We start from the raw sequence: 27056 nt of genomic DNA, 5'->3' as shown, positions 1-27056 counted from the left end.
CAAGCGATTCTGAGAATGTTTTCTCGTGACATATTGTATTTTATGTTAGTGAAAAAATGTGGTCGATAAATTCAATATTTATTTGTGAAAAACACAAAAAATTTGAGAAAATTTGCAAAAATGTACATTTTTCTAAATTTAAATGTATCTGCTTGTAAAACAGATAGTAATACCACACAAAATTGTTACTATTTCACATATCCCATATGTCTACTTTATGTTTGCATCGTTTTTTAAACATACTTTTCTTTTACTAGGACGTTACAAGGCTTAGAACTTTCACAGGAATTTCTCACATTTTCAAGAAAATTTCAAAAGGCTATTTTTTCAGGGACCAGTTTAGTTGTGAAGTGACTTTTAGGGCCTTATATATTAGAAAGTCCCCATAAATCACCCCATTTTGAAAACTCCACCCCTCAAAGTATTCAAAACAGCATTGAGAAAGTTTATTAACCCTTTTAACTGTTTCACAGGAATTAAGGCAAAGTAGAGGGGGAATTTACTAATTACATTTTTTGGGCAAAATTTATTTGTAATAATTTTTTTTCTGCAACACAGAAGGTTTTACCCAAGAAATGCAACTCAATATTTATTGCCCAGATTCTGCAGTTTTTAAAAATATCCCACATGTGCCCTAGTGTGATAATGGACTGAAGCACCGGCCTCAGAAGCAAAGGAGCACCTAGTGGATTTTGGGGTCTCCTAGTTTAGAATATATTTTAGGCACCATGTCAGGTTTGAAAAGGTCTTGTGGTGCCAAAACAGTGGAAACCCCCCAAAAGTGACCCCATTTTGGAAACTACACCCCTCAAGGAATTTATCTAGGGTTATAGTTAGCATTTTGACCACACAATTTTTTTGCTAAATTTATTGGAATTCGTCTGTGAAGATGAAAATCTACTTTTTTTCTGAAAAAACATAGAATTTTCTAATTTTTACAAGAAATAAATGAGAAAAAGTACCCCAACATTTTTAAAGCAATTTCTCCCCATTATGGAAATAGCCCATATGTGGTAATAAACTGCTTTATGAACTCATGGCAGGGCTCAGAAGGGAAGGAGCGCCATTTGGATTTTGGAGCGTAGATTTTGCTGGAATGGTTTTCGGTGCCATGTCACGTTTGCAAGGAATATTTCTAGGGGTATAGTTAGCATTTTGACCGCACAGGTTTTTTGCTGAATTTATTGGATTTAGTCTGTGAAGATGAAAATCAACTTTTTTTCTGAAAAAACATAGAACTTTCACATTTTTACAAGGAATAAAGGAGAAAAAGCACCCGAACATTTGTAAAGCAATTCTACAGATTATGGCAATACTCCATATGTGGTAATAAACTGCTGTTAAGACCCACGCCAGAGCTCAGAAGGGAAGGAGCACCATTTGCATTTTGGAGCACAAAACAACCGATCACCTGCAGAATATATAAAGGAGCAATGTCCAACACCGTATGTATAGATACAGTAAAGGATCACTAATCCACAAATTATTGTCAGCTTTACCAGCAGTATTATCGGGTGGAACAAGTTGCACAAAACCGTAAAACAAGCCCATACTGCACTGATCAGGAACAGCTCGTATACCCTCCAAATAAAAAGAGCTATGCCTGTATCACCAAAAGGTAAAAAAGTACTAAGAATGAAAATAACTGCTTTTTATGGCAGGACATAATCATAACAGGCAGAACGAAAAAAATTGAACATTTAAAAACAACAACCCCCAATGTATTCATCTAGGGGTATAGTGAGAATTTTTTGTTTTGTTTTAAGGTTTCACCAGTTATTCTAATTTTGTGTGACAAATTGTAAAGCGACACCACTCTAGGTATTCATCTAGGGGTATAGTGAGAATATTTAGTTTTTTTTTTGTATTATTAAAATTTTAGTCAGTGGGCAGAAAATGGGAAAATAAATACTTTATAATGGCCAATATGAAGAAAGAGGGGACTGATAAATAAAAAATAATTTAAAACTAATGAGGTGTGATAAATTTTGAAGCATTCTTTTATGCATAGGCCGGGTTTTGTGTGGCATGTATCGCATTGGTAGGTGGTGTCTCTTCTGATCCCTCTTCTTGTACACACCCTACATTTTTTTGGGGGTCTTTTTTCTCGGTAGGGGGTATTTCTGTGGGAAAATGCTGGCCTGGGATAATGGGATTTACATTACTTGCAGTACCCTCCCCTTCTGGGTTTCCAAACATTAGGGCCTTGATGACATTCTCCTGGAATTTCAGGAAGGTTTCACGATTGCCTGCATACCTGGAAATGCAATTTGGGTGAGGTGGACGACCAGCTTTTTGTACCATGTTTTGCTCTTAAACATTGGCACTGTATGGTTTGATCACTTGATCGGATAGGTCCACACCACGCATGAAGCGATTGTAGTCTAGGATGCAGGTAGTCTTGGTGGTTGGGCTGCTGGATCCACATACTATAACAGGTCTGCTGTTAGAATCATGAATGGTGGACAATATATGTACGTCCCTTTTGTCCTTAAATTTAAGAACGAGCAGATTATCGCTGCAGACTGCACTGCTTTCCCCGTTCTGCAACGTCTGCCACAGCAGGGTTTTGGGGAGTCCCTTCTGATTCTTCCAGATGGTGCCACAGGCCGAGGTGGATCTGGACAAAGGAGACTTTATGAGGGGAATACTGTTATAATAATTCTCCACGTAAAGGTGACCAAGTAAAGGGTGTATCAGGTCCCAAAATATTTTGCCACTGATACCAAGAAACGAGGGGCAGTCTGGGGGTTACATTTTTGAATCTTTTCCCACGTAAATTTTAAAACAGTGTGTGTACCTGGTGGCGCTCTCACACACCTTGTACATTTTTGTGCTGGCCCTTTTGTTTGGGAGGTATTGCCTGAAATGCAGCCTCCTTTTAAAATTTATGAGGGATTCATCGACCGCTTTATTTTTTTCAGGGGTGTAATTTTCGGAAAATTTTACATTATAGTGGTCGATGACAGGCCTAATCTTATATAGCCTGTCATAATAGGGGTCCTGGGGTGGTGGGAAACGGGAATTATCATTATAATGCAAAAACTTGAGCAGGGCCTCAAAACGTGTTCTGCTCATCACCGTACTGTAGAGGGGCGTATTGTACAATATGTCAGAGGACCAGTAGTCCCAGATACATGTTTTTTTTTTTATAAGGCCCATGTTTAACATTAGGCCCCAACATTTTTGGAGTTCCACTGGGTCTGTGGGGGTCCAGCTTTGAACTCTGGCATTGCATAAGGTGGGATTGCTGGCAATAAACTGCTCTGCATACAAATTGGTCTGCTGGACCATCGCAGAAACAAATTCATCAGAGAAGAACAAGTTTAAAAAATCTAAATCCCTGAACCCCGCGGTCTCTACTTGGATCCCTGAGAAGGCAGTGAAGTTGGGAACCTGAGGGGTATAATTTACAGCGGGTACCCACATCGCCTCAATTGAATCCTTGAATCCAGCCGCGCAGGGCCGCTCTGATAGGTCCCATGCCGGCTAACTGTGATGTCACGGACAGCAACAATCATTGTAAAGTCACCATATCGTTTGACATGGTGACAGTTTGAATGCAGGGCGTTACTGTATGCCCTTTTGCGGGAACACACTGTTAAAAAGGACATACAGTAACGCCCATTTGCAGGAAGGGGTTAAAGCTCTCTTCACTGCTGTTGGACACTATGGTATTAAATACAACATATAATGTAATAGACATTAAAAGTGACATTAAGGAGGCTCTGTCACCACATTATAAGTGCCCTATCTTTTATATAATGAGATCGGCGCTGTAATGTAGGTAACAGCCGTGTTTTTTATTTAGAAAAACGATCTATTTTCTCCAAGTTATGAGTGATTTTTTTTAGATTTATGCTAACGGCTTTCTTAATGCCCAACTGGGCGTGTTTTTACTTTTGACCAAGTGGGCGTTGTAAAGAGAAGGAGCTGTAGGGATAGCATCTCTGTGCAGTTAGGGAAAGCTTTAGGAATCTAAAAGCCAGGAATCCAGCAATCGAACGGGCTCATCCACTACAGCGGGAGTCTACTCTACTCTCAACAATCAACATCCAAATTGCAATACAAATTCTCCATTTGCCAAGCCAGTGTGTGAATAAGCTTTTATAAGGGGCTCATCCCCGTTGCATGGGTTAACCTAACAATCCAACTTGCAATACAGGCAGCCTTTGTAGTAGTACAACGCCCAGCATTCCCTGAGTGCACCGCGGCGTGGCTGATAGAAATTCTCATTCATTGCCATTTGCCAAGCCAGTGTGTGAATATTAAGCTTTTAGAAGGGGCTCATCCCCGTTATCCGTTAACATAACAATCCAACTTGCAATACAGGCAGCCTTTGTAGTACTACAACGCCCAGCATTCCCTGAGTGCACCGCGGCGTGGCTGATAGAAATTCTCATTCATTGCCATTTGCCAAGCCAGTGTGTGAATATTAAGCTTTTAGAAGGGGCTCATCCCCGTTATCCGTTAACATAACAATCCAACTTGCAATACAGGCAGCCTTTGTAGTACTACAACGCCCAGCATTCCCTGAGTGCACCGCGGCATGGCTGATAGAAATTCTCATTCATTGCCATTTGCCAAGCCAGTGTGTGAATATTAAGCTTTTAGAATGGGCTCATCCCGTTATCCGTTAACATAACAATCCAACTTGCAATACAGGAATATTAAGCTTTTAGAAGGGGCTGGTGGTGGACGTGGTACTACCTCTTTACGGTACTCTGCCGTGTGGCAATTTTTCTGTACCTTCCCGGAGGACGAAAACATGGCACAGTGCCGTATCTGCAAGCAGAAAGTAAGGCGTGGGCAGGGCAGCAATGTAGGAACTACCGCTCTACGTAAACACATGGAGCGGCATCACAAGGCCATGTGGGACAATCGACATGCCCCACCATCATCATGTACATCTAATGAAGACCCCTCTGCCGCTGCTGCTGCTGCTCCGAGTCCCTGTCATCTAAGTAGTAGCCAGGCCTTATCCACCATGTCGTTGTCATCATCATCACTGTCATCTAGTGCTCCTCCTACGTCCCATCAGTTATCCATTACGGAATCGTTGTCCAATAAGCAACAATATATACCCAGTCATCCACTTGTCGTGCGGCTTAATTCACACCTGGCTAAGTTGTTGGTGGTGCAGTCGCTGCCGTACCACCTGGTCGACTCCGCCGGCTTCAAGCAATTGATGGCGTGCACTCAGCCTAGGTGGCGAATACCTAGCCGACATTACTTCTCCAAAACAGCTGTCCCTGCCTTGCACAAGCACGTGGAGGAAAAGGTTGGCCAGTCCTTGCAATTATCCTTGTGCAGCAGGGTACATGCCACCGTCGACACGTGGAGCAGCAACTATGGGCAGGGACAGTACATGTCTTTCATGGCCCACTGGGTCAATATTTTGCAGTCCGATGCACAACCGCAGCAATGCCAGGCATTACCACCTCCACGCTTGTATCTTTCTGGTTCAACTCCGGACACCAGGCGCCTACCATACTCCTCCTCCTCCTTGCCCTCCTCAATGGAGGTCTTCCCGTCCCCGACAGGACACAGCGTATCTTCCACTCCTCCTCCCTCCTCTTTTCATAGGTGCAAGGTGAAGCGCCACAACGCTGTCTCACACCTGCTGAGCCTGGGCGAGAAAAGCCACACAGGGCAGGAGCTGCTGCTGTGCATCAAGGAGGAAATCGCACGCTGGCTGTCTCCTCTGAAACTCACACTGGGCAATGTTGTCTCTGATAACGGGAAGAACGTTGTGGCTGCACTGCGTCTAGGTCACCTGACACACGCTCCTTGCATGGCACATGTGATCAATCTGGTCATAACACGCTTCTTAAAGTCATATGTTGGTTTGAAGGGTGTGCTGGCCATGCCCAGGAGGGTTTGCGTTCGCTTTAGACGTTCGTATGCATTTAAGCACGCCCTCCTGGACTTGCAGCGTCAAAACAATCTCCCAGAACACAGCCTGATTTGCGACGTTCCAACACGCTGGAATTCCACCCTGCACATGTTAGACTGTCTGTACGAACAGCGGAAAGCCGTGAATGATTTCCTGATGCAGCAGACGGGCAGCGTTTGGAGCCAGTGTAATTTCGAGCTCAGGCACTGGCAGCTGGTTAGAGACGCATGTCGCGTTTTGAGGCCCTTTGAAGAGGCCACACGATTTGTGAGCCGTGACGCTAGCGGAATGAACGATGTTATGCCGCTGATATTCATTATGGAGCAAACGCTCACAACGATGATTCAGCAAAGGATGGAGGAAGGATCACATCTGGCTATGGATGTTGAGGAGGAGGAGGAGGATAAGGATGAGGAAACAGGACCAGAAGAGGAGCTGGATTTGGAGATGGAATCAAAGGAAGGGATAGGGGACGAGGCAGCCGCACAACATGACAGTGATGGTGATGACGAGTCTGACGACGACCTTGATGATGGACAACCATGGGAGTATGGGGCGGAGATGGAACCAACCGGGCCCTCTGAAACGCTGGCCAGGATGGCGAGCTGTATGCTTCGTTACTTGCGCGCTGACTGTCGTATTGTTAGCATGAAGCAAAGAGATGAGTACTGGATAGCCACACTTTTAGACCCTCGGTATAAAGCCAGAAGGGGGGAGTTTTTTGCGCCTTCCGAGAGGGAGGCAAAATTGGCTTATTATCGAGAGAAGCTATGCAGCCAGCTTGTCACGGCTTTCAAACGGCAGCATGTCTGACCGGGGGACCACTGCAAGCATGTCTGACCGGGGGACCACTCTCCGCTCCCCACTGTCTCATCGTTCCACCGCCTCTGGCAGAGCTACCTCTGCAATAGGCGGCAGCAGCAGCAGCAGTAGCCAATTCAGTTTGGAAAATATGATGACAACATTTTTACATCCAATACCCCGACCTGACACACATCGTAGTCACCAAAGGGATGTTCACCAAGATTGTCGGCCAACAGCTTGGAAAATCTCACGTTTCTGAAAATGAATCAAGCGTGGATCGGTGAGGATTTTAAAACCCCTGTGCCTGATGCCACTGATTAGATCTGACATTGCTGCTGCTGCTGCTGCCGCTCCCGCCTGCTACTGCCGCCTACTACTGCCGCCTGCTACTACGGGATTCTGTCCTGTCCGCTCTATTTTTAATGTGCCGCTGTTGGTGCTGCTACTACTTCTACCACCAATCCACCCCCAGTGCCGTCTGCTACAAGCAGGCCTGCCCCACCACAGGGCTTTGTCCTGTGACTGTCCAGTGTCTTTTAATGTGCTGCTACTACTACTACCACCACCCTTGCTGTCCGTTGGCTACCTCTACTACCACCAATACACCTCCACTGCCGTCTGCTACAAGCAGGCCTGAGGCCTGCCCCACCACAGGGCTTTGTCCTGTGACTGTCCAGTCTCTTTTAATGTGCTGCAGCTGCTACTACACTACTACTACTACTACTACCACCCTTGCTGTCCGTTGGCTACCTCTACTACCACCAATACACCTCCACTGCCGTCTGCTACAAGCAGGCCTGAGGCCTGCCCCACCACAGGGCTTTGTCCTGTGACTGTCCAGTCTGTTTTAATGTGCTGCTACTACTACTACTACTACTACCACCCTTGCTGTCCGTTGGCTACCTCTACTACCACCAATACACCTCCACTGCCGTCTGCTACAAGCAGGCCTGAGGCCTGCCCCACCACAGGGCTTTGTCCTGTGACTGTCCAGTCTCTTTTAATGTGCTGCTACTACTACTACTACCACCCTTGCTGTCCGTTGGCTACCTCTACTACCACCAATACACCTCCACTGCCGTCTGCTACAAGCAGGCCTGAGGCCTGCCCCACCACAGGGCTTTGTCTTGTGACTGTCCAGTCTCTTTTAATGTGCTGCTACTACTACTACTACTACTACTACTACTACTACTACTACTACTACTACTACCACCCTTGCTGTCCGTTGGCTACCTCTTCTACCACCAATACACCTCCACTGCCGTCTGCTACAAGCAGGCCCGAGGCCTGCCCCACCAAAGGGCTTTGTCCTGTGACTGTCCAGTCTGTTTTAATGTGCTGCTACTACTACTACCACCCTTGCTGTCCGTTGGCTAGCTCTACTACCACCAATGCACCTCCACTGCCGTCTGCTACAAGCAGGCTTGGAGGGCTTGTGAAAAGCCATTGCTTGTTGCTTTTACATCCATGTATGGATGAACCCCGGCAGGCATCTGCCAATAAAAAGGGTACATTTTTGGAGGGCTTGTGAAAAGCCATTGCTTGTTGCTTTTACATCCATGTATGGATGAACCCCGGCAGGCATCTGCCAATAAAAAGGGTACATTTTTGGAGGGCTTGTGAAAAGCCATTGCTTGTTGCTTTTACATTACATCCATGTATGGATGAACCCCGGCAGGCATCTGCCAATAAAAAGGGTACATTTTTGGAGGGCTTGTCAAAAGCCATTGCTTGTTGCTTTTACATCCATGTATGGATGAACCCCGGCAGGCATCTGCCACCATAAAGGGTAAATTTTTTGAGGGCTTGTCAAAAGCCATTGCTTCTTCTTTTACCACCTTATATGTATGAACCCTAGCAGGCATCTGCCGCCAAAAATGGTTAATTTTTGTACCTTTTTTAACAATGCATTAAGCATACAACATGCACAAGTGCAGTGGTTTCTGTTATTTATCACCGTGTCCCATCCGTTTTCCTATAGCCATACATGTTGGCGTAACTTTGACACTAACTTTGCCTTAAAGACAGCTCAAAAGTACTTGGATACACTCATGGGTGACCTAAGAGTGTTATACAGGGCTTCTAGGGCTTTTAAACCGTGTTATATACGATTTTTAGGGGCTTTCTTGTATTACAGGTTCGGTCAGAACTAGTTCGGTCCGAATCGAACTTTTTCATGAAATTCGGCGAACCAGCCGAACCGAACTTTTCATAAGTTCGCTCATCTCTAGTCGTGAGTTACGTAAACAGCGCTGTTTCCGTAACTACCATTAAGTTCTATTAGACTTACGTAAACAGCGTAGCTCCGCGAGTTACGCTGTTTACGCAACCCCCGACCATATAACGTTTTTCACAGTGGCTGAACGGGGTTTAGTGGGCATCGTTCTGGAGATAGGTGCGGGTCCAGAGCCTGGACCCGCATCTATATGACATTTATGACATATCCTGCGGATGTGTCATAAATGTGTCTCGTGGGAAAACTCCTTTAAGGCCTAAAATAGGCTGGTCACTAAGAGGTTAAACAGTAGAGGAGAAAAAAACAACACAAAGAACACATAGTGCATCAAATAATATAGTAAAAAAGCCACAGATAGGTGATCAGTTCTGTTGACCTGATTGGTTGTGCTAGGAGCACAACATCCTCGAAAGCGTGTATATGACAGCTTATAGCGAGATCACGCTTGCCGTCATTAAGTCCCACACAAACGTTACCGAAGTGTCGGGATTGTGAATAGACGTCCTGGCTGGAAGCGATGTCTATTCACTCTCAAGACACTTGAGTAACGTTAATGTGTGTGTGTATGTGACTGCACATCATGATCTCACAAGATCACTATGTGCTGAGTAAATGAATGGAGAGAAGTGTATGACGCTGATTGGTCTGCGTCATACACTTCTCTCCACAACACCCACTAGGTCAAAAAGTAAAAACACGCCCAGTTGGGCATTAAGAAAGTCATTAGCATAAATCTAAAATAGGTCAAATTGATCGTTTTTCTAACTAAAAAATACTGCTGTAATCTACATTACAGCGCCGATCATATTAGGTAGAAGATATTCTACTTATAATGTGGTGGCAGAGCCTCTTTAAGTAGAACATACACATTACAGCTGTCTGCATAAAGCTGTTGGCTAGACAGCTATCACTCTGGCCTCCCTATAAACTTACAAGCCCAGCTCGGCCGACTATGCAGGTGTATTTCAATGTGTGAGTGCAGGGGCAAACTAATGATTTTTAAAGGGGGGTTTACAAATACATACTTTTCAAACCAAGTTATTTACGCTCCCGCTACCATCTAGTTTTTACGCTACAAATATTGGTCTGCACTTAACCACCAGCCTAGCCCTTTATAATACAAGCTCTAATAAAAAATAAAGGGCTAGGCTAGTGGATAGGTGCTGACCACTACTCGTAGCGCCAAAACCAGTGTATATAGTGCCCCACACTGCCCCCTGTAGATAGTGTCACAGTGTGCCTTGTAGATAGAACCACACACTGCCCACTGTAGATAGTGCCCAAGTGTGCACATAGCTAGTGCCACAAACAGTGAGCACATAGCTAGTGCCACAGTGCCCATGTAGGTAGTGCCACAATGCCCCCTGTAGTTAGTGCCACAGTGTCTCCTGTAGTTAGTGGCACTGTATCTCCTGTAGGTAGTGCCAGAGTGTCTTCTGCAGGTAGTGCCATACACCACCCCCTGTAGATAACGCCACACACCACCCCCTGTAAATAGTGCCACACACCACCCCCTGTAGATAGCACCACACATTTTATACTATTGTTACTGCTTCATCTTACCTGGTCTGTATGAATATTTGTGATGTACATCAAGGGATTCTTTTCTTTTGTGAATTCTGGCACATTCACCGATACAACTGCTGGTGCCACTGGAATGGTCCCAGTACTGATCTAGAATAACACCATAATATTAAAAAAACAATCACAAAATATACAAAAAAAAACAAAAACTCATTTTTATTTAGGGGTTTTCTAAGGTAAGAAAAAAAGGGTTACTTTTTTTTTTCCAGAAACAGCTACACTCTTATCCACATACAGTGTTTAGTATTGTAGCTCATCTCCATTCTCTTAAATGTGGCTGAGCTGCAAGATGAGATGCAGCCCATAGACACGAGCGGCGCTGTTTCTGGAAAAAAAAAAGTTCACTCTTTTCTTCTATTCTCAGAAAACTCTTTGAATGTTAGCCTTACAAATAGTTGTATTACAGATTTATGTTATATGCATTCATAATATGTCGCCCATATAATTTTATGGCCCAAACGTTACCTGTGTCTCCAATTTTACACTCAGAGGTACTTATACACAGGTTTGCATCCTGATTGAAGCTATGTACAGGGCAATGTGGATTCTTATCTCATATCAGTTATTGTATTTGGTTCACAATGTAATTCAAATTATTTTATGGCATATGGAAAACCATATCTATTGTTGGGTTCTGCATGCATTATTTTGTTCAATTGGAAACAATTTTTCCATAGAATGACTTGTGCTTTGCACTTCTTCCAGTATATTCAGAAATTGCATGCGCCAAATTGGAACAATAATCTATAAATTCCTTTTTTCCTCTTCTTATTTCAGGTCTTTCTGTTTTTTTCTGCCAAGTCACATTTTTCTAAAACTCTAATTTTCCACCAAAAACAATATTCAGTAGAAGGTCTGTTAGACACATTGAAATGAGACGACTGACAATATAAATTCATACATCTCAGTAAACCAGGGGTCAGCAACCTTACGCACTCCAGCTATTGTGAAACGATAATTCCCAGCATGCCCTGACAGCCTTTGGCTGTAATACTAAAGCTTTGACTGTCAGGGCATGCTGAGAGTGGTAGTTTCAGAACAGCTGGAGGGCCTAAGGTTGCTTACCCCTGCAGTAAACCAATGCTATAAGGCTTGAAGTGAATGTCCTCTTTTTAACACCATTTACTTTTTAGGTCCAGAATTCTGTGCGAATTCATTTTCTTAAAACATCTTTATGAGGGTAGGTACTCTTTTTTTCTGTTGCAGAGCTCTATATAAGTTGCTTCTAGTCATAGAGTAAAATGATACAATTCTGTCTGCCCGAGGCCACCACTTGAGGGAGCTTATTGAGTTCAATGGGAGCTGCATAAACCCATATAAATCCAAATGCAGTGAGCTCCCCCTCATGGCGGTTGAAGGTAGCAAGAAACAGAGAGTATTTGGCTCTTTGTAGCAGAAAATCGGAGCCCCGACTCTTAGAAAGACATATTATAAAGTTAATCAGCACATCATTTTTGACTGATTTAAAAATGTCATCTTTGTGTAATATTGAGCCTTTCTGGTTGATACTTCACTCAGTATCTTCGCATGTATGGCCCTAATGTTTGAAAATTCTTGCAAAAATACATGAATTCTTGTCTAAAATTGTGGTAACATCATCATAATATTTAAAGGGCTTGTCGCATCATAGACAACCCCTTTATTATAGATGTTAGCTCCTGAAGTCCTGGCAAAATCAGCTGCTACGCCAAAATCGTGGCCAGCCAGGCATTTTCCCTGCAGCACCTCGTTAAGGGAAATTGTAGTAATTGTAGAAGGAAAGCGAAGGAAACCCTCGCAAACACGGGGAGGACATACAAACTCCTCGGAAGATTTTGTCCTTGGTCGGATTTGAACCCAGGACCCCAGTGCTGCAACCATGATAAATGGTTGTCTATGTAATGCTTGAATGGCCCAAGCCTGCCAGAAAGAGAGTCACTGTTTATAAGCTCTTCGCTCTCGCTCACAGAGGGGATTTCTGACCAGGGGCTACCAATCTATGACATCCTATATGGCTACCCATCTAGGACGTCTGTGAAGGATGGTCTATTTGCTTATATTCTCTGTATTAAATTACATTATGAATTATCAATGAATTATCAATTATCTTTTATGTGTTCATCGTGTGGCCTTCATGCATCTATGGGTGGACTGAACGCCCAGACATAAAATGCAACTATTTGTCGTTGTCGCAACAAACTCCCTCATGGGAAAGAACAGTTAACACCTCCTCAGTGTATGCTTGTCTCTTACCTGATGTCAGCATTTTAATGAAGAATTATAATTATGTATTTGAAATGTTCTTATAGTCTGCTATTGGCTGAATAAGACTTATTATCACATTGCTTCTGATTGATTAACCTCAAGCCTATACCCCTTTTGAATGATATTATTGTAATTGAGTTTGGCAATAAACCCCCAGAGGAGTATTTTGAGCATACCAGCAGCGCCTGTGTTACTCCTCTCTCGATATATATCGGTATGAAATCTCCTGATTAGGATGCTGGATAAAGTTCCTGGCATGAGTTTTTGTTGGAACACTCATCTAAATTTCAGTCTAATATATATTTTGAGCCATTGACTTCAACAACATGTCCAATATGGCTACCAATCTATGACGTCCATATAGGATAACTCCTTTAATCAATATGTTCTCCTTGGTGTCCCTTTACAGATTTTTTGGGAAAGGCGTTATCAGCAAATTCATCATTGCGTCTGCTCTATTTGCGCTCATTGTAAATGGTACCTGTACTTTACTGATGCCACCTGTGCAACAGCGGGAGGGAATATGAATTATTCGCAGTCTTACAGGGTTATTATGGGAATTGATGTGACTTGCATAAGAAGGGATGCATATAACAACATTATAACTAAGAATTGATAATAACATATATAACATAAGCTCTTAAGTTCCTCCAGGGTGGAGCTTCACTTTATTTTAATTGGACAGATAATAAATAACAATAAATTTGCATATTTTTGCAACCGTGTAAGGACAATCCAGCTTAAATAGAATGAGTGAGGTTCGAAAAAAATAATCATATTTACCTTTATGGTGAAATTATATTCTGGTCCAATTTCTGCGAGATGATTTACCGTTGAGGGTGCACTAGCCCCAGACAACACCTCATAAAAGTTTATGCTTGTAGACCTAGTAAAAATACAATGAACTGCATGAGCATAATGATAATATTGCAAGTCAGATAAAAGAACAATATAAAGGCAAAATTAGATTTAAAAAAAACCTAGAATGAAGATAGGCTGTAATATTACACACCGTCCATGGACAAGAGTGGATATGTTTATACCAAGAGCAGGTCATTTTTTTCTAAACTCAAACACCCCTTTATGTAGAGTATATTAAATCATATGGTAAGCTATAACAAATTGCAAAAAAAAAAAGCAACCGGAAGGGATTTAAAGGGGGTCATATCATTTCAAAGGCTTTACAATTTCTATAGTGTCCCCATAAGTCTAAATCTATGGCATACAATATACTAATTTATTGTATGGCAACGATTTATTCGCTGTGTATAATCACATTAGAGTGGATATGTTGTGATATAATAGGGACTATAATCTTTCTGCTACATGTCTATATCTATAGTAAGCAGGGTTCGATGGGTCCACTTGAGTACCAATGAATCCTTCAGTTGTCCCAGTTGCTTACACAGTCAAGGGCGGACATACCATATGTTCTACACAGGGGCCGAAAAGGCTACCTAAAAAGCAGATTCCTATTTTCTATTAGATTATATGCTAGGAACTAACCTAATGAATTTCATAGAGATGTTCTTTGATGAGCTTTTGAAGAGCATGGGGTCTATATACTTCTCTTGCACAGGGCCCTCTGTAGTCTGTGCCCGTGCCTAGAAACAGAAATGACTTCCAAAGTTCCAGCAGAAAGCAACACCATGTAAAGCTGAATTGTAGCCCATTACTTGCTGCTAGGGACATTTCTTATGGAGTTGATTGACAAATATCCAATTAGAAGGTAATGATATGTGCACAGTAATAACGGCATAGCTGAGGGCATAGTGAAAGTGGATGTGAACATATTCTGTATATACAGATGGTGCATTTTCTCTGATGAGCCCAGTCCGACACCGGTGGTAAGGTACATATTTGGCATTTGCAAACTTCCCACTGTATGTCAGTTTGCTACAAACAATGCTGCACCTATTTGATAAATATGGCACGCACCATCTTTGACAATTACTAGTACAGTTCTCACACCAGTTTTTCCAGTAACCGCACAGATAAGTTTGACCCTCCTGCTCAGTCGACATATACACAAAGCTTACAATTTCTCTTGCTCCTGAACCTTTTCTCCCTTGTCTTGCTCGTTTTTAAAGCTGAAGCTGCATGATACCTTGTGCTATATTCTCAGGCCTCTTGGCTACTGATTGGGAGGCAGATTGAGGAATTTGACTGTATTATATTGCTTATCTTGTACATATAAAGTATAACCTCCCATACATCAGAGGTATTCAGCAGAGATGACATTACATGACGAGATGTGATTAAATGACAAGTATTGCAATGATGTAATAGAGGTGGCCATAGTGTGACAATACTGTGAGGAGTAGGATTTTCCCTCAGGACTTGACTCTTTGAGACTAAGTTAAATAACGTTATTGTATTCAGTGTATTTGTGTTGGCTCCACATTTTTGTTGCTTTTTTATGTTTCATATTATGACTTGTAATGCCATCAATTATCTATTGTTTAGTAAACTTTTTCTTACTTCAAAAGCTTTTAACTCATAAGAAATTCATTGATCTGCTAGTGTCACCCATTAGTTCAATTTAAAGTGGTTTTCTGGGTACACACATTAATGGCCTATCCTGAGTAGCTTAAAGGGGTTGCCCAGATATTTTTTATTGATGGCCTATCCTTAGGGTAGGTCATCAATATAACATCGGTGGGGGTCCGACTCCCGGCACTGCCAACGATTAGCTGACTGAAGGGGCTGCTGAATTTGTTGCCACAGCCTCTTCAGTATTTATAAGGCACAGCGCCGTAAACTTCAGTAGTGGCTGTGCCTGGGATTGCAGCTCAATCCCATTCACTTGAATGGGACTGGAACTGCAATCCCAAGCACAACCGTTCTGTGCCTGTAAACTGGAAAAAAGGTTGCTGCGACGAACTCACTTATTTCCAAATGAGACTGAGCTGCATTTCCAGGCACAGTCACATGTAAACACATGCCAATGTGGCTACCATATTGTTCTGCTGATCAGTGTGTATACCCAGGCCAGAATCAGACCCCCCATTATAGTGATAGACCATCGATGTGTATTCTATTCCTTTTTAGGTCTATTGCATGTGTATCATGAGTCATTGCTAAATAACAAAAAAAAAATCACATAACCAGTAAAAACAAGAATACGAATAAATCCTTGAATCACTCACTTGTCAAGCATTTAAAAATCCTAATTGGGCGGTACATGTATTTTATGGTGACAACCAGTATTACCACCTTCATTCCAGCTGTCACAGGGTTGTCACTCAGCTAGTGACCAGTCTATTTTGGGCCTTAATGACCAAGCAATTTTTTAAGTTTTTCCATCGTCTCATTAAAAGAGCTGTAACTTTTTTATTTTTGCATCGACATAGCTGTATAAGGTCTTGTTGTTTGGCGGGACAAGTTGTATTTTTTAACAGAAACATTTTGGGGAACATAGAATTTATTGATTAACGTTTCTTAACTTTTTTGGGGGGAAAATAGAAAAAAAACTTCAATTTCGACACACTTTTTTGCATCCTAAATTTACGCCATTTACCGTGTGGTATAAATAACACAATAACTTTATTCAACGGGTTGTTGCGATTACAACGATATCAAATTTATATAGATTTTGTATGTTTTACTACTTTTACACAGTAAAAACACTCTTTTTTTTTTCAAAATTATTTGTTTTTGTCTCCATATTTCAAGAGACATAACTTTTTTATTTTTCCGCCGATGCAGCTATAGGAGAGCTTTTTTTTTGCGGGACGACTTTTTTATTTTATTGGTACTTTTTTGGAGTAGATGCAACTTTTTGATCACTTTTTATCACATTTTTTCTAAGGCAGCATTCACAGAAAACAGCAATTTTTGCATTGTGTTTTTTATTATTTTTTATGTCGTTCACCGTGCGGGTTAAATAATGTTATCTTATAGTTGGGGTCGTTACGGATGCAGCGATACCAAATATGTGCAACTTTTTTTTTTTTTTTAATAATAATAATAAAGCATTTTGTAAGCGGAAAAAGTGGGTTTTTCATTTTTTTTCACCTTTTTTTTGTTATTAGCTTTATTAAACTTTTTTTTCACTTTTTTACTAGTCCCATTAGGGGACTTCACTATGCGATCGTCCAATCGCTTTTATAATACACTGCAATACTATTGTATTGCAGTGTATTAGTGCCTGTCCGTGTAAAATGGACAGCGATCTACTAGACCATGCCTCTGGCATAACTACTGGCAAACCTTCATTAAATCCTCAGATGCCATAGAAACCACTGACACTATGCAATCTTACGCATGGTACCGGTGAGATGAGAGGGAACTCCCTCACTCTCTCCAAAACTACTCAGACGATTGAGCGTTGCATCTGAGGGGTTAAACGAGCGAGATCGCTACTGATATCCATCTCGTCCATTAGAGCAGGGCTGCTCCCTGCTCTCAGCTACCGGAGGTTCAAATTGGAACTATTGCCCACAGCAATTCATTCTGCAATCTATGTACGGAAAAAGTAGTCTGAAATCTGATTGGTTGCCCCAGGGAAAGTACCACATTATGTACACACACAACATTCACGATGTACCATACCTTGTGAAGTGTATCTCTGTATCATACTTTACAGGGATAGATATGTTCACTGTATTGTCTTGCTCAAAAGTTTCCTTATTTTCACTGTAGTAAAAAAAAAGTTTAACTGAGTTACTGTGTGTAGATGGAATAATACATTTAAAGGGGTTGTCCAGGATTAGAAAGAAGGCTCTGATTTTTTTTTCCAGAAGTAGCGCCACTCTTTTCCAAAAAGTGTTACTGGTATTGCAGTTCATTCTCATTCTAATAAATGCTGCTGAGCTATAATTCCAGACACAGTCAATAGGACAAGAGTGGCGCTCTTCTGGGGGAAAAAACTGACTTTTTAATTTCAGGCAACCCCTTTAACTTGGCACAAGTCTACATCAGTATCGACCCTTTAGGTGGACTGTACCTTATTGCCTGGAAGTAGATGTAAGCTTTATCCTGAAGATACTTGAGGTTGAAATCAAATCCAATATCAAACGTAACCTAGAAATGAAAACATAATTTTCCATTAAGCAGTCAGGACACACTAGACTTCAAAAATCTATTCAGCTGTATCATAATGAGTCTAACTATAGGAGTGCAGAGGTTGCGGTCGCACCAGGGCCCCAGATACTGAGCAGGCCCAAAGGGTCCCTCTGCTTCATAAATTAGGCTTGATAATTTGGGGGCCCTGTTACAGAATTAGAATTATTATTTCATCTCCTTAGCTATACTGCCATGTTACTGCAGAGGATCTGCTCCTTCCCTGACAAGCAGGGAAGAAAGCTATTTATATTGGCTGCTCTGTAGTGAACAGAGGACCACTAGGCACAGACCTGGAAAAAGTGACTGATCATGCATGTCCACCAGCACTTAGCTCATTAAGTAGACATGCAGGATTGATATACACTTTGAACACCAGGTGGTGCCATACTATGTAAATGTGAACAATTTTTTTACAGCATGTAAATGCCAAACATCGTTCATTTTTTTATGATCTGATTCTACACAATTACTATATAAATTAATGGTGGAACAACCCCTTTTAACATCTCTTCAATGAAACATTATTAAATACAGCATTGTCCTCTATAAAGTGGCTGTGCTATAGACCAGCGGTTCTGAATAGTTAGTCACAGGGGAAAAAACATAACTAAGCAGATTTACCATTCAGGAGTCCAGGCAAGCTGGCTGACACCCCCTGTGAGGATTGTAATGACAGCCATATTAGTTGGCATTTTTAGAAAGGGATACAACTAAAACCAGAAATATTTAACACAACTAAGGGATTTTTTTCTATTTTTTTTATTTATCTTAGGGGGTACTCTTGACTTTTTAGAACATCATATGAAAATTACTGTTTTTTTATTTTTTATATTAAAGTTAATAACTTTATACCTTTTGCTGGTCTGTCAGAAACGGGAATCCCACTGAACAGTTGACGGATCCCTGTGTATTGCCATCTTGGCATAAAACTTCTGTTCCATCACTCTGCCACATAAATAATTGTATCAGCACAGAATGAATGCACAAATCATGAAGTCTAAAAACCCAGTCTGTCACCTTTAAAATAACTGCATGGATGGACATACATCATCCACGAGTCACTAGATCTGAACATTCAAAGATATGTTGACTTTTGCAGCCAATATTGGATTTCTGCAAAGCATCTAAAATGTATTAAACGTGGGGAAATGTTTTGAATGTTTTGTGTACGCAGCTCCTATGCAAACCTATGTGTCTCAAGATCTACTAATAAACCTACAGTATACAGGTTAGCAAGAACAGGGTGCAGAGGGAGTGGAGTAATACGGGATCAAACTAATCAGGGTTTGTTTGCAGTCTGTAACAATAGAGAGACATAGAATTTTGAAGTCATGACGCTTCGTCAGCATGTTCGCTCACTGGCTATCTAAGCTATTGTCTTTCAGCACCGGGATCCTGGGTTCAAATCTGCCCAAGGGCAAAACCTGTGTGCTGTTTGTACAGATGTAGCCATGTTTATCTTGATTTTTAACACATTAAATACAGTGTCAAGAAACTTTAACTTGACTTTTTTTAAATAGCTTTTCAACAGCTTTTATTGTGTGATATCACGTTGCAACAAGTTAGCAGTCAAGATAAAGATGGCTACATCCGTATGTTCTCTGTGGGTTTCCTCCCACACAAAACATACAGCACTGATAGATGAATTCAGATTATAAACCACACTAGGGACAGTAAATATTCACAACTTCTGTACTGCGGAATATGTTAATATCATGTTATATAGGCCACATAAATAATAGTTTCCAAAATTGCTTTATTTTAGATGCATCGGTTCAATAAAGAAAATGGTTGTAAATGTCTACATACCCTTAAACCTAATCTGTTAACAAAACATGCAAATAGTTACTTACCGGGGAAGTGGAAGATGCAAAAAAAAGATTTTCTGAGAAAACCGCCATTAATTTTGTGTTATATGCGTTTTCCTTTTTATTTATCATTGTCACTTGGAACATCAGCTGCCTGTTTTTGTCACTAACAATGTGCGGTAGTTCCCTATAGGAAGACATTTTTTATTATAAGACTACAAGTTATTCATTTAAGCCTATTAGTGCAAATATTTTGGTGTGAAATATAGTACAGATGCAGCAGAGTTGAGATTTCAGTGTCTGTTATTAGAATACAGCCATCCAACTTGGCCCATATCCACTTTTACTTGCTGGGTAAACTCTGCTGTTAGTCGTGCACACACAGACCATATTATTAGGAGGAAGTACAAGGATATTTGTGGGGTAAACACAACAATATTATAAATCCCAGCAGAAAATACTTGCAAAACATTTTTAGGCCGGATTTACACGAGCGTGGGCGTTTTGCGCGCGCAAAAGATACTTAACAGCTCCATGTGTCAGCCCCGTATGATGCGTGGATGCGTGATTTTCGTGCAGCCGCCATCATTATGACACTCTGTTTGTATGTTTGTAAACAGAAAAGCACGTGGTGCTTTTCTGTTTTCATTCATACTTTTTACTGCTGTTGCGCGAATCACGCGCGTCCCACGGAAGTGCTTCCATGTGCTGCGCGTGATTTACACGCACCCATTGACTTCAATGGGTGCGTGATGCACGAACAACGCACAAATATAGGACATGTCGTGAGTTTTACGCAGCGGACACACGCTGCGTGAAACCCACGGACTGTCTGCACGGCCCCATAGACTAACATAGGTCTGTGCGAGGCGCTTGAAAATCATGCGCGTTGCACGGACGTATATCACGTTCGTCTAAATAAGCCCTTAGGGTCAGTTCACATGGAGGTTTTTGTCAGGCAGAAAAAAACTGCCTAAAAATCCTTCACTACTTTTGAGGCAGATTTTGAAATGCCAGTGCTTTTTTGCGGCATTTTTTACCAAAATCCCCGCCAAAAAATGCTTCAAAGGACGGCAGCATTTTTTTTCTGTCTCCCATTGTTCTCAATGAAAGGTGAGAGGCAGAAGCCACTCTAAGAAAGAGCATGCCGTTTTTTTATATCAACATGGGGTGATTTGTGCCATTTTTTGGCGCAGATCACGATGCGGTTTCCATGTCAAAATCAGTGCCCAAAAAAACCACTGTGTGAACTAACCCCTAAATAGAAGTGTCTATTGATAGACATCATCGATCGAACACTGTGGTTTTAAAAGTCAATGTGTTATCGTGATAGACAAGCTATGTGGCCACAAGGAAATTCATCTCTACTACATCTCTTTATGAAGAACAAAGTCTACAAATTGTAATATTATATCAGTGTATCATAGACAGAGACATTGCTTAACCCATTAAGGACACGGCCAATTTTGGCCTTGAGGACTGAACAATTTTTTACATTTCCCCTCTTTGCATCCCGACGCTCATAACTCTTTTATTTTTTGTACGACGTAGTTGTATGAGACTTTGTTTTTTTGGGACGAGTTGTACTTTATGTAGGTACCATTTTTTGGTACTAATACATTATCGTTTAATTTGTATACATTTTTATTTTGGCGAAAATGCAGAAAAAAAAGTAGTTCCGCTGCAGTTTTGATAACATTTTTTTTACACCATACACCGATCATCATAAATAATGTTATACATTTGTTGTTTAGGTTGTTACGGTCGTGGCGATACCAAATATGTCTATATTATTTCATGTTTTGCGACATATTTTAAAACGTTTATTTATTATAAAAAAAATGTGTATTTCTGTGTATGTTTTTTTACTTTTTATTTATTTATTTATCATTAATATTTTTTTACATTCATTTAACATATTTTTTTTTTAATCCCATAAAGGGATTTTTCATTTTGATTTTGATTTTTTTAACTGTAATGTAGTGGCATAGATCTATATGCCAGTACATTAGCCTGTGTACTGATTGTACACAGGCAGTTGTTAGGGCAGACCTCAGTATGCCCTAACAACAGGACATAAGTTCAGACAGCCCTGGGGCCCTTCAAAGGACCCTGGGCTGTCTGGCCATACAAGTTATGGGCTTTGATCGCATCAGTTATTTTCTGTGACGCGATCAAAGTGCAGTTCCCCCTCCTTGAACGCCGCGATCAGCTTTTATCACGGCATTCAAGGGGTTAACGGCGGAGAGAGGATGTTTCTCTTCTCTCTGCTGTTAGAGCGAGGCCGTGGATGTGTATTACAGCCATTGCCCCGCTCTCTATCACTCGCACAGACGGCTGTCACACAGGACGAGAATGCTCGTCCTAATGCGCGAAGTACCCGCCACTCAGGACGAGTATTCTCGTCCTGTGTCGGGAACCAGTTAAACAGAGGCTATTACATGCCCATAAAATAGCCAGGGAGCTGTATAGGGGGAGTGCCCATTAGTTCAACTCTGTGTGGGAATCTTATAGATGCTTGAACTGATAGTGCAAAGGCAAAGCTAAACTTACATATCATCAGGTTTCTGCACCACTTGTAGGGAAAGGTCCGATTTACAAACTTTATCATCACCACAGTCTTTTTGGAAGGGAACCTATTGAAAGAAGTAAGAGAACATTTCAAATTCACACTTCCAAGGATATATGATAGGAGAAAAAATGCCCCAGAAACAGCGCCACTCTTGTCCATTGGAGGTGTCTGGTATTACAGCTCATCCCCATTCACATGAAGAACACAATTTCAATTTACAGCTCCTATGCAGACCTATGTGTCTCCATGGTTACAGACTACAAACAAACCCTGTGATTCTTACTAACCTCCAGACAGGCAGAGAGTAAAACACAACTTCAGGAGCTGAATACATAGACGATTTGTTTTTAGTCTGTAACCATAGAGACACAGTATCTGCATAGGATCTGTATACACAGAACATTAGTATATTTTTTAAGATTTAGTAGCATCATTTTCTAGTTGGATTAGAGTGGAAAAAAAAATTGCAAAATTGTACATCCTTTTTAAGCAATTTCAGTTATATACTAAGAGCAACGTTACACAGTCACTACAACACTGTAAAGCTGGGCATAGACAATAAAGATGGAGGATTTTATGGTTTTGTGGTTGTATCCACCAGTAATCTCCTGTGTATAAAAGGCTGCCAAAAGTCTGCTCTCGAGGAAAAACAAATTAGCTGTGGCAAACCCTCGGAGCCCTCAGAGCCATCTGCATGACATGACAGGGAGGGCGTATGGTAAATTCACAACAATGACGAGATTCATATTTTACTTATTTTATACTTACAAACCATTCACTTGAGCCAGGTGAATAAGGATTTAAAACAGGGCTGCTATCTGGCTTCTGGGCAGCGATATTAATGCGCAATGCCATGGCACTCTCTGAGTCTGATGTCTCCTGGTAATGGAAATAAAAAATAATCTTAGATAAATAACAATTCCAACTATTTACAGACACATCTGTCAAGAAAAAAATAATAAGAATTTTGAGCACTACATTAAGTCAAAACCTGCAACAGAGAAGCAACAATTCCAAAGCATAAATTGACAGAGGAGGATGACTCAAGGACTGGTGAGTGGGATTATTCATATTTTAGAGGGGTTATACATTAAAAAGGTTTTCCAAACGTAAAAAAAATCTGGGAGAGTACCTGTATTGGTCTAAATTATTACTAAGTTACCCAGCTCTATACAGCATCTTTGTTTTGTTGCTGCCAGGGCTTTCTGAGGGTGGGGATTACCATGCAAAGTACTACAGTTCCCATGATTCCTCTCCCCTCTCACAGACATTGCCTCAATAGTATTTAAAGCTACCTGCATGCCCCACTATTACAAGGTGTAATGTAGTGCTGTAATTATTCACTATCTGCTATTGAGATGCAGCTCTGATCCCTCCAGAGACAATGCGGGGGAAGGGGATAGCAGGGAGCTGTGGAGATAAGAGGTGATGTCCTGTACTACAGGGAGGGAGGAGAGGGGAGAGAGCAAAATGTAAGGCTTCGTTCACATCTGCGCTGGGGTCCCGTTCTGACGTTCCGTCTGAGGTTTCCGTCAGAACGGGACCCTGAGCAGACACAATCTGACACCGACTGAAACCAAAGCTATTGCTTCTGGCAAAACGACGGGTCCATTGCACAACAGACACAAACAGAAACCATGGGCACCGGATCCGTCCCCATTGAAATCAGTGGTGATGGAAACGTAAACCTCTGGTTTCCGTCGGTGTCAGTTTGTGTCTGCTCAGGGTCCCGTTCTGACGGAAAGCACAGACAGAATGTCAGAACGGGACCCCAACGCAGATGTGAACGAAGCCTTAAGTGTACCCAACCTCACAAAAGCAGGAGATAGACACCAGGAGCCCAGTCATTTGACTGCATGTGAGACTGACTTACAGAGACATTTCAGCTACAGACAGTGCATTAGTAAGTGACTAAACTTACTGCAATTACACCATCTGCACACAATTTTTAAAGACCCGAAAACCTCTTTAATGTGGAAGTATATAGTTCTTTTTTCCTCCTTCCTGTTTACTTTCATGGTAATTGGGAGCAGCATCGTTCCCTCTTTTATTATGGTGATATAATTATAGCTCCCCTGGAAGCAGTGAGGTTATTACAGAAGTGATAACTAGACTGCTTGCAGCTAAGGTTACACATCTATTGTGGAATTACTGAACAGTCTGGTTGGCTAAGATAGGATTCCACAACAGTAAGTCATCTAATATAGAAACACTGCAATTCTGGTGAAATCAGTCGCATATAACTCAATAAAGCAGATAAAAGTTCCATCATTGACACATCCATCTGTCAGCCACATGCATGTGACAAAAATCTAGATATGCACTCAGGAAATAAGACGTTATGGATCCAAACAGTGAATAACCTAAAGCATCCTGAGATGTCATTGACACTAACCCATTATTCTACAAATCTCACCATTACCTGAGATTAGTGAATGTGTGGATGATATAGAAAGCAATAGGGGACTTTACAGGCCTGTATGAATATACTGTATCTGAGGATATCTCTTGTATAAAGCGAACATGTACAAAGACGTAAGTCTGTGTGATCAGCTGCATCGATTGTGCTGTAATGGTTGAGGCTTCTGCAAGAGAGTAACGAAAAGGGGTGCAGAGGTTGCAGTTGCATCTGGACCCTGATGGGGTTCAAATGGTCTCTCTGCCCCATAGGAGACCAGAAATTATATGTGATAGTTTAAGAACCCTGTGACTGGTTTTGCATTAGGACCGAGAAGCTTCAAGTTACACCTTTGGTCTGTTATATTTTACAGGCTTGTAAGGACAGCAATGAAGCAGAAAAGACATGCTCATGTCCAGAATATTATTGACCTCTATTTTAAGAGTCAGGAAAAGTTCCCTCCATGTGACTGTTACGACCAGCAGGTTTATAGACTCAATGTGCTACTTTAACTGTTTGGCTTAGGCCACCTCTAAGGGCGTTGTCAAAGCAGCCTCCCCGGTTTTCACCCTTACAGGAATCTAGTCTTCGCTGCGAGGAGGCTACCAGGTCGCTACCTCTTGAGGTGGTCCCGGCTGAGTAACTGCTGGCCAAACAGACACAAGACAGGCATAGGCAGATGGTACTTTGAAGGATAGAAGCTGACAGTGGATCACTGGTCACAGATGGATAGCACGTAGCTGGACACAGGCAGGTAGCTGGCAGCTGGACGCAGCCAAGTAGCAGGCAGCTGGACACAGGCAGGTAGCTGGCAGCTGGACGCAGCCAAGTAGCAGGCAGCTGGACACAGGCAGGTAGCTGGCAGCTGGACGCAGCCAAGTAGCAGGCAGCTGGACACAGGCAGGTAGCTGGCAGCTGGACACAGGCAGGTAGAAGGTGGCTAGTGCGGACAGCATACAGGCTGGTACATGCTGACCACATAAAGCAACAGCGGACTGAATGCAGGCTGATGACAGACAATTCGAAACAGGCCGATAACTGGTAGCAATAGCAGAACGAATACAAGATGTTAACGGACAACTGGATAGAGGCTGATAACTGGGAGCAATAGCAAACTGGATACAGGCTCATACAGGTATCTTTGCTGGATAACTCAAGGTTGCTCCAATATTGCTCAGGCACCTGGTAGACAGTGAAGGTGCCTTAAAAAGTCCTGAAAGGCAACAGGGATTGGCGGGGCACTTTTGAATTTCTTGCGCGTTGGCCTTTAAGAGGCGACCAAAGCACGTGCGAGTCCTAGGAAAAGTGCGGCTGCGATCAGACACAGACAGATGCCAGCGGCCTGAACGGGGGACAGGCCGCCAGACAAGGTACTCCCATATCTCAGCTTCCTATGAGTGTGACATAGCGCCACTGAGATATTAGTTTTTTTTTGGCTATAACAGGGGTTGGCCTTTAATGTTGAATATAGCCTGCAGTATATACTGTGAACTATTTTCCAGACATGATTGTCATGTTTGTGGGTCATTTTAGTGGACACAAATTTATTTATTATTACAACATCTGTAGAATATTCTATTGTAATGAGACATGTCCCATTGAAAAGCTCCCTAAATGTTCCTATTTGTATTCAATGGTGTAAGCTGAAGCCTATGAGTCCCAATTCACAATCTGTAACAAAGCCCCCAACCATCACAGGTCGTTTATAGTACTGGTCTCATATGGTAGAAGGGGATCTTGTGCACCTCCTCAGGTTTCAGGGCCCAGGGAGACAATCAGCCAGAATAGAGAGCGACTAAAGAAAAGCATTTATATCTCTCTCTATGGGGGACCCTGCATGTTCGCACGTTAAATAGATAGTCCTTCGCTTCATTTTCCCTGTGGTGCTGAGGGAACTGAACTCTTGCTGCCATGTGCTCCTGCAGATTATTGTTGATCAGTAGGGGTCTCTGTGATCAGGTTACTTTAAGGGGGGATCTTACAAAAAGGTATGGTAAAGGCGAACAACTCCATTAAAGGGGTTTTCCCTTGAAGGACATTTATTACACATCCACAGGATACGTCATGAATGCCACTTCTGGGACCCGCACCTATCTCTAGAGCGGAGTCCACTGAAGCCCATTCCAGCTTTTTGTGCTCACGCTGACTCCTGGCCACTTTATGATTACATGGTCGGGAGTTACAGAAACAGCGTAACTCGCTGAGCTACGCTGTTTCCGTAACTCCCATAGTGGTGAATAGCAGTTACGGAAGCAGCGTAGCATGCGAGCTCCGCTGTTTCTGTAACTACCATTCAGTTCTATGGGAGTTACGAAAACAGCGTAGCTCAGCGAGTTACGCTGTTTCTGTAACTCCCGACCATGTAATGGTCTATCTGACATTTATGAAATATCCTGTGGATGTATAATAAATGTCCTTCAAGGGAAAACCCGTTTAAGTACTCTTAA

At 42.0% G+C, this 27056-nt stretch overlaps 1 protein-coding gene across 1 annotated transcript in view; it reads right to left on the bottom strand.

Annotated features, from left to right (window-relative positions):
* ITGA2 (integrin subunit alpha 2) overlaps positions 1 to 27056 on the bottom strand; it is a 111609-nt gene that overhangs the window by 25019 nt on the left and 59534 nt on the right. The window contains exons 18-25 of the mRNA XM_075847559.1: positions 22980 to 23090; positions 22193 to 22275; positions 19685 to 19826; positions 18684 to 18776; positions 17713 to 17789; positions 17319 to 17402; positions 13548 to 13650; positions 10500 to 10610 (exon numbers count right to left, since the gene is read on the bottom strand). Coding sequence (XP_075703674.1) covers positions 10500 to 10610; positions 13548 to 13650; positions 17319 to 17402; positions 17713 to 17789; positions 18684 to 18776; positions 19685 to 19826; positions 22193 to 22275; positions 22980 to 23090 — 804 coding nt within the window. The remainder of the gene's footprint in view (positions 1 to 10499; positions 10611 to 13547; positions 13651 to 17318; positions 17403 to 17712; positions 17790 to 18683; positions 18777 to 19684; positions 19827 to 22192; positions 22276 to 22979; positions 23091 to 27056) is intronic.

The sequence above is a fragment of the Rhinoderma darwinii genome, chromosome 1 (genome assembly GCF_050947455.1).
Source record: "Rhinoderma darwinii isolate aRhiDar2 chromosome 1, aRhiDar2.hap1, whole genome shotgun sequence".
In the NCBI taxonomy this organism is placed as follows: Eukaryota; Metazoa; Chordata; class Amphibia; order Anura; family Rhinodermatidae; genus Rhinoderma; species Rhinoderma darwinii.
The sequence above is the reverse complement of the archived record's forward strand: the minus strand, read 5'-3'. Positions and strand labels throughout refer to the sequence as shown.